The sequence below is a fragment of the Pan troglodytes genome, chromosome 1 (genome assembly GCF_028858775.2).
Source record: "Pan troglodytes isolate AG18354 chromosome 1, NHGRI_mPanTro3-v2.0_pri, whole genome shotgun sequence".
Classification (NCBI taxonomy): domain Eukaryota; kingdom Metazoa; phylum Chordata; class Mammalia; order Primates; family Hominidae; genus Pan; species Pan troglodytes.
The window spans coordinates 39,373,875-39,390,231 of record NC_072398.2 but is presented as its reverse complement, the minus strand read 5'-3'; the positions used below and the strand labels follow the sequence as shown (position 1 = coordinate 39,390,231).

Genomic DNA, 16,357 nt, shown 5'->3' with positions numbered 1-16,357 from the left:
GTTACATTTTTGTGCTGTTTCAACACCAAACGCTCTTTCCTAGTGATCAGCCAAAACTTTGCCCTGGGTTTTCTCTGGCCACCTTAACTCTCCCCGCTCAGTCTCTTAGGTTTCTTGGCAATTCTCCAACCTTAATTGTTGGTTTCCTGAGGATTTTTCTATCCTAAACCCTCTTCTCTTTTCACTCAACACACTTTCCCTGCATAAATCCATTCATTCCATTGCTTCAAGAATCACTGGATTGTGGGATGTCTCAATACTTATGATGACACCTCAGGTCTTCTGGGGTATGGAGAAGATAGGTGGATTTATCTTGAGAGCCCAACTCAATCCAAACAACTAAACAGTTTAGACCATGAGGGTCTCAACTGAGGAAGGATTTTTAGGAAGAGCTGGGAAAAATGGGGGGCAGGATCCCAGATGACTCTCTGGCCTTGAAGCCATTTAGGCCTGATGCACCTCAAATTTGGGCTCATTCATTTGCCTGGGGTTGCTCTAAAAGTGTGAAGGCAGGCAGGAATGAAGTTTTTCAATCCTTGTGCACTCCCTTCTGAGCAATCAATTAAAGCAGTCTAAAATCCACCTTTGAATTGGTAATCATTTCAAAATCTCAGCAAGGCAGTTAGGGATGGAGGGTAGAGAGGGGATGAATGAAAGCATGTAGGCCTCCTTTTGACCTCTTCTACTCAGCTAATAAGCCTCAGTGCATGGCTTCTTTGCCAGTTCTCTGGCTCTTGCTGTTTCTACAGTGGCTGAGTCCCAGCATTTCTGGGACAGAGCTAATTACAAACATTCTGTCCCACCTATCATCATGTCTGCCTTCATCCTTCTAAGACTCTGTGTCCCATATTTTGCTTCAGAAAATATAGTCACCATAGCTCTGTTTCTTTGTGTTCTAAAACTTCCCAGAAAGCTAGCTGCCATCTTTCTCTTCTGCTATCATGGACCCACCCTCCCACATAAGCCAAAACTTAACCTTGGGTAGAAACACTCAGGCTTCCGACCCCCTCAATTCCACGACTGCTTCATGCATATTAGAACAGTATATTTATTTACTTACTAATTTTGTTGAGCACATACACTGGCACATTTTTTAAAAAAAACTGGCAGTCTAACAAGTGGATCTCATAGGGTGCAATCAGAAAACAAGTTGATTCTTTCCTCCCCCTGCCTGTTCAAACCTGTTCTGTGCGCAGGTCCTCCCTGAGCCTGGACATGAGCTAGGGCAGATGGCAACACTTTTCTGGTTACTCCAGGTTAATAAAAAATCCTATGGCTGCCTCTACTCCACAGAACAGTCTCATTTCCAAATAGGTAAGATGTCTAGTCATGTGCAATTTAACTTTAACCAAAGCTTCTCCCCTTGCTAAGCTGGAACCTGCTGTTGGTAGGAAATGTGTTTGTTCTTTCCTCTCTTTCCTCACCTCCTCCCCACTCCCTGACCCCCTCTAGCCTGTCTTGGGTTAAAGGAAAAGGGAGAATGCAGGGAAGAGGATAAGGAGTAGGAAGGGTCTTATTTGGCTGGCACCCAGCTAATATATTGGTCTTCTCTTGACATTCAGAACTCATGCTCTCTGACCATTTGGTGGATGATCAAATCTGACTCTTGCATTGCATGCTATTGTGGATTCTTTGGAGGCCCTTTCTGGAATACTAGTTATTCTTCTTGTGGTTTGGGCAGCAGTTGCTTATGTTATTTCCTTTGGGCCCTGGGAATACAGTGGGAATACAAGAGAATACACTCACCACTTCAGGCTGTCCTTTTGGGCAGAATTGGAAATGGCTCCAGAAGAGAAGGGATGAGTCCTGGGACAAGGCCCACAGGGTGGTGAGCAGAGTGTGGGCTGGATTTCAGGTCCACCTACAAGGGAGAGTTTCCATAGGTGTGACACAATTTGGGCTATGCAATGGCTTTGCCCATAGCCATGGCCTCTCAGATTGAGTCAGACCCCAGTCCTCCTTGTTGCTCATCAAACTCTTTGGGATGAGCTCTCTGAGGTCTCTTTGAAGTCACTCTCACAAAGACTGACGTGAGGAAAATCCCCCACCCCTTCTTTTTGGAAGGTCAATGAGACATTGCTAATTTCTTCTCCCTAACTCCTATCTTCTCTGGCCTCCCAGTGTCAGCCCCTTTATTTCCTTGGGATGTTTGTTTGTGTTTTCATGTTCCCTGTAAGTGCACAGGTGGTCTGGAACCTCCCTTCAGAACGTGGAAGCCTTTGCCAATTACTGTGATGTTCTCAGCCTTTGAACCTCAGCTGAAATGAAAGCAGAAAAAGTCAAATTTTAACATCCTGTTACATGTTGTTTACTCCACTTTGACCAGGCCTTTTGACTCATGGAATCTTTTTTAAAAAATAAAAATCTAGATTTTTAGAGGGATTTTGCCCTTTTCAGCTTTCTGAAACTTCTAAATATGGTTTACATAGAGCAGAACATAGGGGTTTCCTCACACAAGCTAATTAGCATTATGTGGAAAAATGTTTAAGAACACACTTGTGAATAGAAATAGGCTTTAATTAAATGCACCAATGTTGTTTGAGAATGGAAGATTTTTCTCTCTTCTCTTCATTTTTTTCTGCTTTTTTATTTTTAATATATGTTCCAGCTTTCCTTTAGTGGGCCTAGACTGGTTCACAATCCTTATCTGCAATTCCAAAATCCAAAAAGCTATGGGAAAAAAATGGAAACAATAATAAAACTCCAAAAACTAAGGATTTTCTTTTCATAATTAAATCTACCTAATGAATTTAACCTGAACTGAAGTGAGGCTACGTAAATCCTTTCTTTATCTCAGTATGAACTTTCCAATATTTTAGTGCAGAAATAATACATGCTGTCTTACAGGCTGCCTCCTCCAACCCTACTGGAGATGCGATGTAATACCTATTAATGCCCATACCACCATCGAAAATCCAAAAACAAATTAAAATTCCATAATACATCTGGCTCTAAGAGTTTTGGATAAGTGTTTTTAAGTCTGTACTTTTGTAAAAGAAAAAATACAATAAACTTTGCTATCATTTTCCTTGTCTGACTAGCTTCTCACTGCCTATCTAACTCCTGCCTCTAATTTTTGTACAAGCCATTCTTCCACCTCCCTGGTCCTTCATGTACTTCCTTTCATCAAGCAGAATTTACAACCTACCTCCTCCAGGTGGAGTTTCCTGATAGTCCAATATCATTCTTTACCTAAACATCCAGTTTGGATTTGAAATACATGTTTTCCTTAGTCATGCCAGTTTGGGTTTTAAAGAGACTTAATTCATAATTCAGTGACTGCTCACCCAGCTGTCACTGTGGGACTTTAGCCTCTTCCAAAGACCTCTCCCCATTTCTTTCAGGAGTTCCTACATGATGTTCAACAAGCTTAGGCCACCACGCCTTTCCTACCCCACACTCATTCTCAAAACCCACTATGAATATCATTTATGGATAAAGCCACTCTTTCCTACTGAACAGTTTAGCACAGTCCTCTACTCCATAAACAGACTAGAAGAATTGGGGGCAGAGCTCAAATCTGCAGGTTAATGGTCCTTATTTGCACATGGTCCTTACGTGCATTGAATTTGAGTACTGGCTTAAACATTTACAGATCAATAGCAGGTCACAAAATCTGAGAGATGTCAACAACAGCTGTAGCCATATGTTATTATGTTACAGTGCACCTCATGCATAGTCTTCATAATAAAGGCTAATCGTTTTTCAGTAGTCTTTGTCCAACCTTATATGCTTGCATAATAGTTCATTTTTTTCACCAATTAAAAGCAGGCGGATCACGAGGTCAAGAGATCAAGACCATCCTGGCCAACACAGTAAAGCCCCGTCTCTACTAAAAACACAAAAATTAGCCAGGCATAGTGGCACATGCCTGTAGTCCCAGCTACTCAGGAGGCTGAGGCAGGAGAATCACTTGAACCCGGGAGGCGTAGGTTGCAGTGAGCCAAGATCGCACCACTGCACTCCAACCTGGCAACAGAATGAGACTCCGTAAAAAAAAAAAAAAAAACCAAAAATATTTTTTAGGCTTGGCACGGTGGCTCATGCCTGTAATCCCAGTATTTTGGGAGGCCAAGGCAGGAGGATCACTTGATGCCGGGGATTTTAGGCCAGCCTGTGCAACATAGTGAGATGTTGTCTCTACAAAAAAATTAAAAATAAATTAGCCAAGCACAGTGGCATGCATCTGTAATCCCAGCAACTCAGGAGGCTGGGGTGGGAGGATGAGCTATGATCTCACCACTGTGCTTTAGCGCTTCAGCCTGGGTGGGTGACAGAGTGAGACCCTGTTTCTAACAACAACAAAAAAAAACTTTTTTAAACCATACATGCATCCATGTCATGAATTTTTCAGGTGGTCTTCTGACATGTCTGGCTCCTTCACTACTTCTCTCCTTTCTTCTGCTTTCACTTTCTCTCTTCTCTTACCTCCTTCTCCTACAAAACCATTTAGGATTCTTCTATGTACCTTGAGCATAACCTGAGGCATAACTAAGGATAGGCAATGTGATGCATGAGCTCCATAAGTGGTATAAAAATAACTGCTCTAGGAATTCAGACTATGGCTTCGCAGGATATCTTGCTTCTGTATCTCTGCTGCCACCTAGACAAACACATTAAATGTCATAGTCAATATCTTTATTGTCATCTAGGGGTGTGTAGTGGGCTGAATGGTGGTCCTCCCCCAAAAGATATATCCACCTAGATCCTGTGAACATGACCTTAAGTGGACACATAGAAAGTCCTTGAGGATGTAACTAAGATCTCAAGATGAAATCATTCCCGATTATCTGAGAGGCCCTGAATCCAATGACAAGTAACCTTATAAGAAGAGTAAAAGACACAGACAGAAGAGAAGAAAGTGATGTGAAGATGGAGGCAGAGACTGGAGTTGCCAGCACAACTCAGCTCCAACTGCCAGCAGACATTAGAAGCTAGAAGAGAAAAAAGAAGGATTCCCTGCTCTAGCTTTTGGGGGGAGCATGGCTGTGCTGATAACTTGGTTTTGGACTTCTGGATTCCAGTTCTGTAAGAGAACACATTTCTGTAGTCTTACGCTACCAAGTTTGTGGTAATTTGTTATGGCAGCCCAGGGAAATGAATACAAAGGGACTAGGAGTGACTAGCCCTGTTTATTTATGGGTATCCTCATCTGTCAACTTAGAAGTGAAAATAATACTGCTATTCATAAATTTTGCCTATTTTGGACTCGACTATCAAAAGAGAGAGAATCCTCACCAATGCAGGAAGAACTGGATTTAACACATGGCTCCTGGAAAACACTCATATAAAGAACAGTGCCTTCTGTAGAGGAAGTACCACCTAGTGTTCAAGAGTGTGGGCCACTAGAGTCAAATTTGAATCCTGGTTTGAATCCTGCTTCTCCCACTCATTAACCTTGAAACTTTGAGCATTTATCCTTTAGACTCTACACTGGCACATAAGAGCTAAATAAATGTTAGTTCCTATTTAGCTCAATTTCAGAGGTTATTGTGTTTGCTCCATATGCTTGCTTATTTTTGCAGAATACTTGTCTCCGCTTACTTATCCCTCTCCATGGCTGAAATGGCTACCCCAGTCCCAACCTTACATGACCTTTTCATTCAAAATCCAACAGCAGCAATCAGAATCTTTTGGTCACTTATTTCAATTTATTGAAAGAGAGACCACGATGTGTGTTCAAGCCAGTGTGAATATTCATGATAACTGGGCCAACCTTCCATGGCTAGAAAGATAAAGGCTCTTTGAAGGGGATGAGGGCAGGAAGTCCATGGCAAGCATTTCTAGTACACTGTAGCTTTTCACATTTTATATATTCCAACCTATTTATGTCTTCCTTCATAGTATATGCCTCCAATTTCATGCTTTAAAAAGTATCTCTAACTTTGAGATTAGAAATTCACCAATAGCTTATTTTAGTTTTTTACTTTCCACATATACTCTCTGATCTAATTTGAATTTGTTTATTAGAATGGCACTTTTTTCTCCAAGTAACTAGCTATTTGTCCCAACATGATTTTTTGAATAGCTCATACTTTTCTCACCAATTTGAATACTAATACTGCTAACAATAATAGCATTTTCTGAATGCTTTCTATGTGCCAGAGTTTGTGCTAAGTATATTACATGGGTTACTTCAGCTTGGTTATATTATTATCCACATATTACAGCTAAGAATTAGCATACTTGGGATTCACACCTGGGTCATCTGACTCTAGAGCTCATACTTTTAATTATTATGCTATTCTGATAAGTAATGTGGATCTATTTTTGTCTCAAACAATAAGGAAAATTATTGACATAACTGGAAGTCCAGATGTAGGGCGGGCTTCACAGTTGACTTGGCTGAAGCTCAGTGTCCCCGTGATTCTCTTGGCTCTGCTCTCTTCCATGTGTGGCTTCATCCTCAGGCTGACAATGAGATAGCTGCAGCAATTCCAGCCCCCATATCAATGCACAAAAATGTGTCGGAAGAAAAAGAGGATTGCTGCTCTCAGAAACTCTTCCAGAAAAACAATAACTTTTTGAGACACTCCAACAAAATTTTCTTCAAATCTCATTGGTCCAAAATGAGCCACATGGCCATTCCTGTATCAATCATGAGTAAGAAGAATGGGATAAAATAGATTACATAAGCTCATACCTGCAGTTAGGAATGATGTCAGCTTTCTTTTGGCACATGGGCTGCATAGAAGTGAGGATAACTATCAATAAGAAGTAAGTTCAGCTCTCAGATACAGAAAACCTAAAATAATAGTGGATTCAATAAGTTAGAATTTAGGCCAGGCACAGTGGCTCATGCCTGTAATCCCAACATTTTGGGAGGCCGAGGCAGGTGGATCACTTGAGATCAGGAGTTCAAGACCAGCCTGGCCAACATGGTGAAACCCTGTTTCTACTAAAAATACAAAAATTAGCCGGGTTTGGTAGCTCACACCTGTAATCCCAGCTACTCGGGAGGTTGAGGCAGAAGAATCACTAGAACTTGGGAGGCAAAAGTTGCAGTGAGCAGAGATCATGCCATTGCACTCCAGCCTGGGCAACAGAGAAAGACTCTGCCTCAGAAAACACACACACACACACACAAGTAAGTTAAAATTTAAATCAGGTCTGAAGGAAGGCAGTATAGGGCCAGTATAGTATGGCAGGTCCATGGTCACCCAGGTTCCTTCCTTCTATCTAAACTATCTAAATGTTTTGCCATCCTCAACACGTGGCTTCTATCTCATGGTCCAAGATAGGTCTGGAGCCATAGCCATTACATCCACCTTCAGACACCAAGAAGGACAAAGGATTGGGAAGGAGAGACTGGCTTCTCCCTTTAAGGATGTGTCCCAACATTGAAACCAAAACTAAAGATACAATAAAAAAGAGAAAACCACAGGCCAATATCCCTGATGAACACAGATGCAAAAATCCTCAACAAAATACTAGCAAACAGAGCTCAACAACATTTTAAAGGATCATTCATTATGATCAAGTAGGATTCATCTTCAAGATGCAAGGATGGTTCAACATAAGCAAATCAATAAATGTGATACATCACATCAACAGAATCAAAGACAAAAATATATGATCATTTCAGTAGATGATGAAAAAGCATTTGGTAAAATGCAATATCCCTTCATGATAAAAACCCTCAACAAATTGGGTATAGAAGGGATATACCTCAACATGATAAAGGCCATACATGACAAACCTATAGCTAATATCTTACTGAACTGGGCAAAATTGAAAGCCTTTCCACCAAGATTTGGACCAAGACAATGATGCCAACTTCCACCACTTTTATTCAACGTAGTACTGGAAGTTCTAGCCAGAGCAATTAGACAAGAGAAAGAAATAAAGGATATCCCAGTTGAAAAGAAAGAAGTCAAAAACCTCACTGCAACTTAACAAAGAGAGATTCCTTCTTCTCAGGTAATAGTTTAGGGCTGCTTTTGGTGGACTTACATGACGTCTTCAAGAATCCAAGGTCATTCCACATTTCTGTTCTACTATAATTAAAATTAGCTTTTCCTAAAGTTCACAAACTGACTGCTACAATTCTAGCCATCATATCTGAGGTTCCTTAGGAGGAAAGGAGAAGGGCAAAATGTAAAAGTTGCATGCCACCTGAATCCATCTAATTTATTGGAAATCAATATCTTTCCTAGAAACCTCATCTGTTAGATTTCTCATTGACCAGAACTATTACGTTGCATGGCCTATTACGGCAAGAAAATCTCAGGGAGATGAGCATTTTAAAATGATTACGTTGCTGTCCTGAACAAAATCAGACTCTATTATTAAAGAAGGAGGAATGGATATTGGGTAGATAACACTATTTACTATCATTTTCCATCTAGAATATTTTTTGCTATATGACATAAAACAAAGAGTTAATTTTTTCCAATAAGTTAACCACCTTTCTCAGCATCTTTATTAAATAACCCATCCTTTCTTCATTGGTTTGACATACAACATATTATATTTGAAACAAATAGAAATTCCAATTCCGATAACTGCAAGAGTGGCACCCGAAAGACCATCCTTCCCCAGATTACAACTATAAGCTTTTGACAACATATCGACGACAACCATTGAAAGCACTGGAGATTAACCAAGAGCAGATAGAAAATGGAGGGTTATTGACACTTGGAAGAAGGAAATGACAGTAGGCGAGTTTCTCAATTGTATAGCTTTATGCCTAAGGGCAACCCCAATCAGTGCCATATCTGGGATAGAAACCTGCCATCTTGCCAACATGAATAGCTAGAAGGAAGAGGTTGGGGTTACCGTAATAGCTGGAATGCAAAGGGGTTATGCTGGAAAGGAGAGTCACAGTGGAGAAACACTGAATCCTATACATAAGCTCTGTCCAAATCTCTAGTTGTTCTCTGAACAATGCATGGGCAATGCAGAAACCAAGCAGCCAAGTTAAGATTCAAATAATTGAACAGAGATTGCAGCTGATACTTATTACAAGAGACAGAGTTTCACCCAAGTTAACTGGCCACTTAAAAAAAAAAATCAACACTTTTTGGAGGAATGTGACAGAATCCAGGTACCCTGCAATGTATCATTCACAATAACCAGGATACAATACAAAATTAACACCCATACAAGAATAGTAAATATGACCCATACTTAGGAGGAAAGGAAATCAATAAAGATCAATCTTAAAATTACCCAAATTCTGGAATTAGCAGACAATGGATTTTAAAGTAGTTGCTATAACAATGCTCGGTAAAGACTATAGGGTCTCAGGTCACTTCTACTCTCCCCTCCTAAAAAGGGTATTAATAATAGTTTATCCTATTAGGCATATGTCCACATATCCTCCAAACAACTTGAGTGAGAATTAACCAGTCTGGTGCACATTTTTTTTAAAAAGCGGCTTTGGGTAGAAAAGCAAAGACAGGATTCTGTTTTTTGTTTTTTTGAGATGGAGTCTCTCTCTGTCACCCAAGCTGCAGTGCGGTGGCGCGATCTCAGCTCACTGCAACTTCCGCCTCCCAAATTCAAGCGATTCACCTGCCTCAGCGTCCCGAGTAGCTAGGACTACAGGCATGTGCCCAGCTAATGTTTGTATTTTTAGTAGAGATGGGGTTTCATCATGTTAGTCAGGCTGGTCTCGAACTCCTGACTTCAAGTGATCTGCCCACCTCGGCCTCCCAAAGTGCTGAGATTATAGGTGTGAGCCACCACACCTGGCCAGGACAGGCAGTTTTTTAATCCCTTTGTAAGGAAAGTAAAACATACCCTTTCCATGGCCAACAGGTCACCAAGTTGGCAGAGATAACTAGTCAAACTCTTGGATCCCCAGCACTTGGTTCAGAGATGCAAGAGTTAGCAGCTGTGGAATTACATGGCTCTTTTGTAGCCCAGCTTGTTTATCACCCTTACTAAAACCCTAAACAGTCCCTCTTCAATGAAGGCTGTCCTGCAGCCCAATCCCACCCTATGCCTTTGATACCTTAATGTTTTCAAAATTCAACACAGCAGTATAACTTCCATGGGGAATATAGAGAAACTAAGACTCAAAGGGGTAAAAGGACACCATAGGAGTTACAAAGCCTACTACAGATAAAGATCAGCTCTGTAAGAAGCTGAAATGGGCAGCCTTATTAACCCATTTCTTTAATCTATCATTTAGGGAAAGTGGCTTATCCAATGGTTGCTGCCTATTCTGCAAGCAAGTTTGCTTTGGATGGGTTCTTCTCCTCCATCAGAAAGGAATATTCAGTGTCCAAGGTCAATGTATCAATCACTCTCTGTGTTCTTGGCCTCATAGACACAGGTAAGGTCAATACTTTGTGTTTTTTTTAATTATTACACTTTAAGTTCTAGGGTACATGGGCAGAACATGCAGGTTTGTTACATATGTATGCATGTGCCATGTTGGTGTGCTGCACCCATTAACTCATCACTTACATTAGGTATATCTCCTAATGCTATCCCTCCCCCTTCCGCCCACCCAACAGGCCCAGTGTGTGATGTCCCCCTTCCTGTGTCCAAGTGTTCTCATTGTTCAATTCCCACCTATGAGTGAGAACATGCGATGTTTGGTTTTTTAATACTCTGAATAATGACCTGCAGATGAACTGTCTGCCTTGCCATTGTGGATAAACAAGGGTGCTGAACTCCCTGACCTCATGTGTAATGCACTAAAAACAAACCAGTGCAGAAAGCACTAGCTCTCTCATTTAAAGGCATTTCTGTCACTAGTGGAGGCTCTGGCTACTCTTTGACTCTCCTTTCCATTTTGATTACCAAGGTGGCTGGGTCTCACCACATTCATCACTTAACCCTTTGCTGAACACCTTATGTCCTCATGGACACTCAATGGCCATTACGTTTCTATATGAGACTTATCAAAATACAAGTTTGTGTTTCTTAAAAGCAGCACCAGTAATAAGACACACTGGTATCATGAACTCTTTGATGTGATGTGCTGAGAAGAACACAACATCATTTTTGTGGTGTTCTTGCCAAAATACATGACCCCACTCCAATCATAAGAGAACAATGAACAAAACCAAATCAAGGAACATTTTATAAAACATTTGGTCAGTATTCTTCAAAAGTGTCAAGGCCATCAGAGACAAGGAAAGGCTGAAGAACTGTCACAGATTGGAAGAAAAATGGGAAGAAATTACTACTAAGTGGAATCCTGGATAAGATCCAGGAACATAAAAAGAACATTAGTGAAAAAATAAGGTCTGTAGTTTAGTTAATATATCGTATCAATTCTATTATTATACCTGTCCTAAATCATTGCACAATGGTTATGTATGATGTTGCAACCAGGGGGAGCAGGTGTGGAATATAAGGGGGTATGGCCTACAATTTTTACAACTTTTCTGTTAAGTCCAAATACAAGTTTATCTAAAACATGTGGCAGATATTAAAAGAAAATGCTCTTTGAAGAGTAATTGAGCAACAGTTAGAGAAATAGAGAGAGAGACCGAGACCCAGGGGGAAACAAGAAAGGAATGGAGAGAGAGAGAGAAGTTGTGCAAGATGGACATGAAAACTTGGAAGGGGAGAGAAGTGAAAGTGGTGACAAGGGAGCAAAAGCCTGTATTCTTGTGTATCTCTTCCTTTTACAAGACAGTAAGTCATTATCATACAGCACTCTGGTTTTTCCCACTGGCACTTCCCATTAGCTACTGAGTCATTATGAGACTTCTATCCTCATTCTGCTCCCCCATATTACTTCTCCGCCTCCAACCAAAATACCCAAGAGAGAAGCATGATTCAGATCTCCCCAGTAATCACCTCTAACTGCTCCCACCGATCTCCATCCAGGAAGGCAAGGCCCCTATTAACACTAAGGCCTCTCTTTGCCCAACAGACTCTAACATACCCAGTCTCTCCATGTATTCCCTATAGTGCCTGTGAGGCTTGCAGAGCAAACACTGCCAAAAGCCCCTGACAGCTAAGTGGTTGATGTCTCCAGGCCTTCCATCATGTAGACTGTCCTAGTCGGATAACCCTACTCTTCCCTTGTCATTCTATAGAAACAGCCATGAAGGCAGTTTCTGGGATAGTCCATATGCAAGCAGCTCCAAAGGAGGAATGTGCCCTGGAGATCATCAAAGGGGGAGCTCTGCGCCAAGAAGAAGTGTATTATGACAGCTCACTCTGGACCACTCTTCTGATCAGAAATCCATGCAGGAAGATCCTGGAATTTCTCTACTCAACGAGCTATAATATGGACAGATTCATAAACAAGTAGGAACTCCCTGAGGGCTGGGCATGCTGAGGGATTTTGGGACTGTTCTGTCTCATGTTTATCTGAGCTCTTATCTATGAAGACATCTTCCCAGAGTGTCCCCAGAGACATGCAAGTCATGGGTCACACCTGACAAATGGAAGGAGTTCCTCTAACATTTGCAAAATGGAAATGTAATAATAATGAATGTCATGCACCGCTGCAGCCAGCAGTTGTAAAATTGTTAGTAAACATAGGTATAATTACCAGATAGTTATATTAAATTTATATCTTATATATAATAATATGTGATGATTAATACAATATTAATTATAATAAAGGTCACATAAACTTTATAAATTCATAACTGATAGCTATAACTTGAGCTTATTCAGGATGGTTTCTTTAAAACCATAAACTGTACAAATGAAATTTTTCAATATTTGTTTCTTATTTTGTGGTCTGAACTCTTTATCTCTTCCTGAGTGGAAGAAATCACCCTAATCTTTGTTTGGTGGGGAATATTGTGTCTTTACCTTTTCTGTGTATTTCTGATATTCTTCATATTATTGCATATTGCTCCTCTGGGAAAGAAGACACCTAGGCATAAGGAACTAGGGCAAACCCAGGGAAATGGAGGTCCCAGAAACTTGAGCCACAGACCCAATGCCCGTTTACTGCTCTCAGAGGACATCAAGCATCTGTACTTTACATGTGAACACTAAACTCTGCATTGGAAGTTTGGAGAGGGGGAGTTGGAGTTCAAATCCTGCCACTCACTCATTTAGACATTTACTCATTCAACAAATATTTAGTAAGCACTTATTAGGCATCACCTAACTATGATTAAATGGGAAACAAAACATCAGCATGATGAACAACTCAGCAAAGCCCTATATTGATCAGGGCCCAAGAAGTAAGAGATGACACCCTCAAATTGGGTAATTTTAGTAGCATTTAATAAAAAAAAGGGGCAAGGCACAGGGAAATCACAAAAGATAGTGATATCTCAGGGTTAGTTGCGGCTGTTTCCACCGTAAGGCCCACAGGGACAAGAGAAGAGACCTGTTACCAAAACCTCAAGATGTGAAGACCTGTATGGAGAGCACCACATGGCAGGAGCTGTAACATTTAGTTAAGAGATGCAGCCAACCAGCCAGGCGCTGTGGCTCACGCCTGTAATCCTAGCACTTTGGGAGGCTGAGGTGGGTGGATCACGAGGTCAAGAGATTCAGACCATCCTGACCAACATGGGGGAACCCCGTCTCTACTAAAAATGCAAAAATTAGCTAGGTGTGGTGGTGCACACCTATAGTCCCAGCTACTTGGGAAGCTGAAGCAGGAGAATTGCTTGAACCTGGGAGGCAGAGGTTGCAGTGAGCTGAGACTGTGCCACTGCACTCCAGCCTGGCGCCAGAGCGAGACTCCATTTCAAAAAAAAAAGAGATGCAGCCAGCCTACCAAGGATTGTGAAGGAGGTGTCTAGGGGAAAAAACACGCTAGCCTCACCTCATGCTCTTCCCTCCCTCTGATCTCTGGCCAGCGTTTCACATTAGCTGAACAGAGGGGCAAGGGAGCAGATAGGTATAGACCATACAGGTCAGCTTCCCCATGTACAGAGCAGATGGAAAAGGGTAGAGAGTGTTCTGGAGAAATGACTGGAGTATATCCATCAGGAACCCCAACACTCCCAAACATACAGCTTCCATGGTAAGTAATGCTGGGACATGAGACATGTGCCTAAAAGTGCAGGGGAAATTTTCTTTTCCCACCTCTGAATCTAAATGGCTGGGCAGCAGAACATATTGGAATCTATTGAGCCTGCCAGCCACATGGGCAAAGGGCTGGATTTGAGCCTGCTAATGTGGCTGCACTTTTCTTAGAGGTCCTTCCAAGGCTATGCTCAGTGCAAGGGAGCAGGAGAGACCTGGCTGCATCCATGTGCAAAAACAAGACAAAACAAAAAGGGCCAAAAAATGTAGTCTGGTTTCTGACATGAAATGCACCCACACTTGCAACGTGGCTTAATATATGTCCTGGTTTCTGATCAATCAGATTAACACCCTTCAGTCTCTTGTAGAAATGAGACTCCTTCTTCACAGTGAGATGAAGTGAAGTAATTCCTTTACTCAAGGGTAGAGATAATATTAAAGCTGAGTTAGAATTTGCTTGGGGAGAGGTTAAACCTCTTTCTAAATGAGACTTTCTTCAGAATCCAAAGGGGAAGATCTCAAAAAGTAGGTCTGAGAACTGAAACCATCTACACCCACATAGCTTATTGTGTTCATTAACATGATTTTAACATTCCATTCTCTTTATCAGCATGACTTTACTATTCCAAGAAACTCTTGTCCGCGAAGATAAATGTTGCAAGCCCATTTAAAAGTGCTGAATTTTTCAACAGATAGCATCAAATGACTGCTACTCTTTAAGACTGCTTGGAACCCTTAGTTCCAAACCCCAGCTTCATTGTGTTCACCAGTCTCCAGCTATGGCATCACAATCCTTATCCAATTCAAATAAAGTCACCACGCTGAAGTTTCGCCTTAACCTAGACTTCAAAGCCCCATAAAGACCCTGACTTTACCCTCTCCACTCTCAGAGTCTACTAAGACTCCATCAAGACTCCAGCTTTGCCTTATCAACAGGTTGTTTTGGTGGTCTTTTTTAGGGAGCCAACATTCAACAAGTCCTTCCTAAGAGGTCCTCTCAGGGGTCCTCATCCAGTTCCTAACCTGGCTCCCCTGTCCCTTAAATACCTGTCTCATCTCTCAGGACTGGCAGGGGTTCCAGCAGCTGGAGCCAAGTTCCAATTTCAGTGGCACCAGCAGTACAATGACCCTTGTCTTTGGACTAGTTCCACTTAAAAGAACCTAGCCTTCCTAGCTCACTTTATCACGAGCTCAAAAATATACATCCAAGGACGTCCATTTTCACATCCTTACGTGAAATCCAGATGTGCATCACTCACTTCTCGCCCACATTAACACAAAAATTCAGCTTCTCTTTGTAGGTTCCAAAAGTAACTATATTCTCACTGAAAGTATTAGTAAGCAAGGTAGTGTTTGCAATATGCAAGGTAGCATATCTCAGAGGGGAGAAGGAAGACTAAGTTTACATTCATTCAGTGTGCATCATTTTTTTGTTTGTTTGTTTTGTTTTTTGTTTGTTTGTTTGTTTTTTGAGACAGGGTCTTGCTCTGTCACCCAAGCTGGAGTGCAGTGGCATGATCATGGCTTCACTGCAGCCTTGAACTCCTGGGCTCAAGCAATCCTCTGGCCTTAGCCTCCCAAGGAGCTAGGACTACAGGCATGGGCCATCGTGACTGGGCTGATTTTTTAAAAATTATTTTTAGTAGAGATGAGATCTTGTTATGTTGCCCAGGTTGGTCTCAAACTCCTGAGCTCAAATAGTCTTCACATTTCAGCCTCCCAAAGTGCTGGGATTACAGGCATGAGCCACCGTGCCCAGCCCAGTGTGCATCATGCATCATTTAACTCAAAAGATCCCCCTTGGCCACGTTGCCCTCAAAGTGCTTCCTCTAAGCTTCCCCTCTTAATCTGACTTTGACCCCCCAGAGAATCCAGCCTCTAGCCTCCTTCTTCTCCCTCATAAATTTATTATGCACAGTTGATTCTGACTCTAGTTTGAGGCTATCCAGCAATATCTTTTTTAACAAAAATAGCCTCTTCCCACAAAGAAATTCCTTCACCAAATATTACATTTGTAGTAGCCAAGACAATTGAAAACAACCTTAATGTCTACCTATAGGGAAATGTTTAAATTATAGGAATTAAATTCAATATTATGAAATCACTGTGTCATGGTAACAAGGGATCAAGTCAATTTATATGTACATCCATGGAAGGAATTCCAAGGCATACTGTTAAGTGTATAAAACAAGTTGCTTAAAAAGATGCATAATATAATTCCATTTATGTTAATAAGTTATACACACACACACACACACACACACTCATGGAATGAGGATGTGTGGATTCCATGTGAATGGAATGGGGAAGCTAACTAGCATAAGGCACTATTGTAAGACCTGAGAAAATTAGGAACAGCTCTCTTCCAAGGAATACACCTGTGATTCTCAAACTGGCAGTGTTGCAAGTTGAACCGTGTCCCCAAAAAAGACATATTAAGTCACTA

At 41.3% G+C, this 16,357-nt stretch overlaps 1 protein-coding gene across 1 annotated transcript in view; it reads left to right on the top strand.

Annotated features, from left to right (window-relative positions):
* Positions 1-12,652, top strand: part of HSD11B1 (hydroxysteroid 11-beta dehydrogenase 1) — a 30,093-nt gene extending 17,441 nt beyond the window's left edge. Inside the window, exons 5-6 of the mRNA XM_514165.5 lie at positions 10,139-10,282; positions 12,006-12,652. Coding sequence (XP_514165.2) covers positions 10,139-10,282; positions 12,006-12,223 — 362 coding nt within the window. The 3' untranslated portion in view covers positions 12,224-12,652. The remainder of the gene's footprint in view (positions 1-10,138; positions 10,283-12,005) is intronic.
* The last annotated feature ends 3,705 nt before the right edge of the window (positions 12,653-16,357 follow it).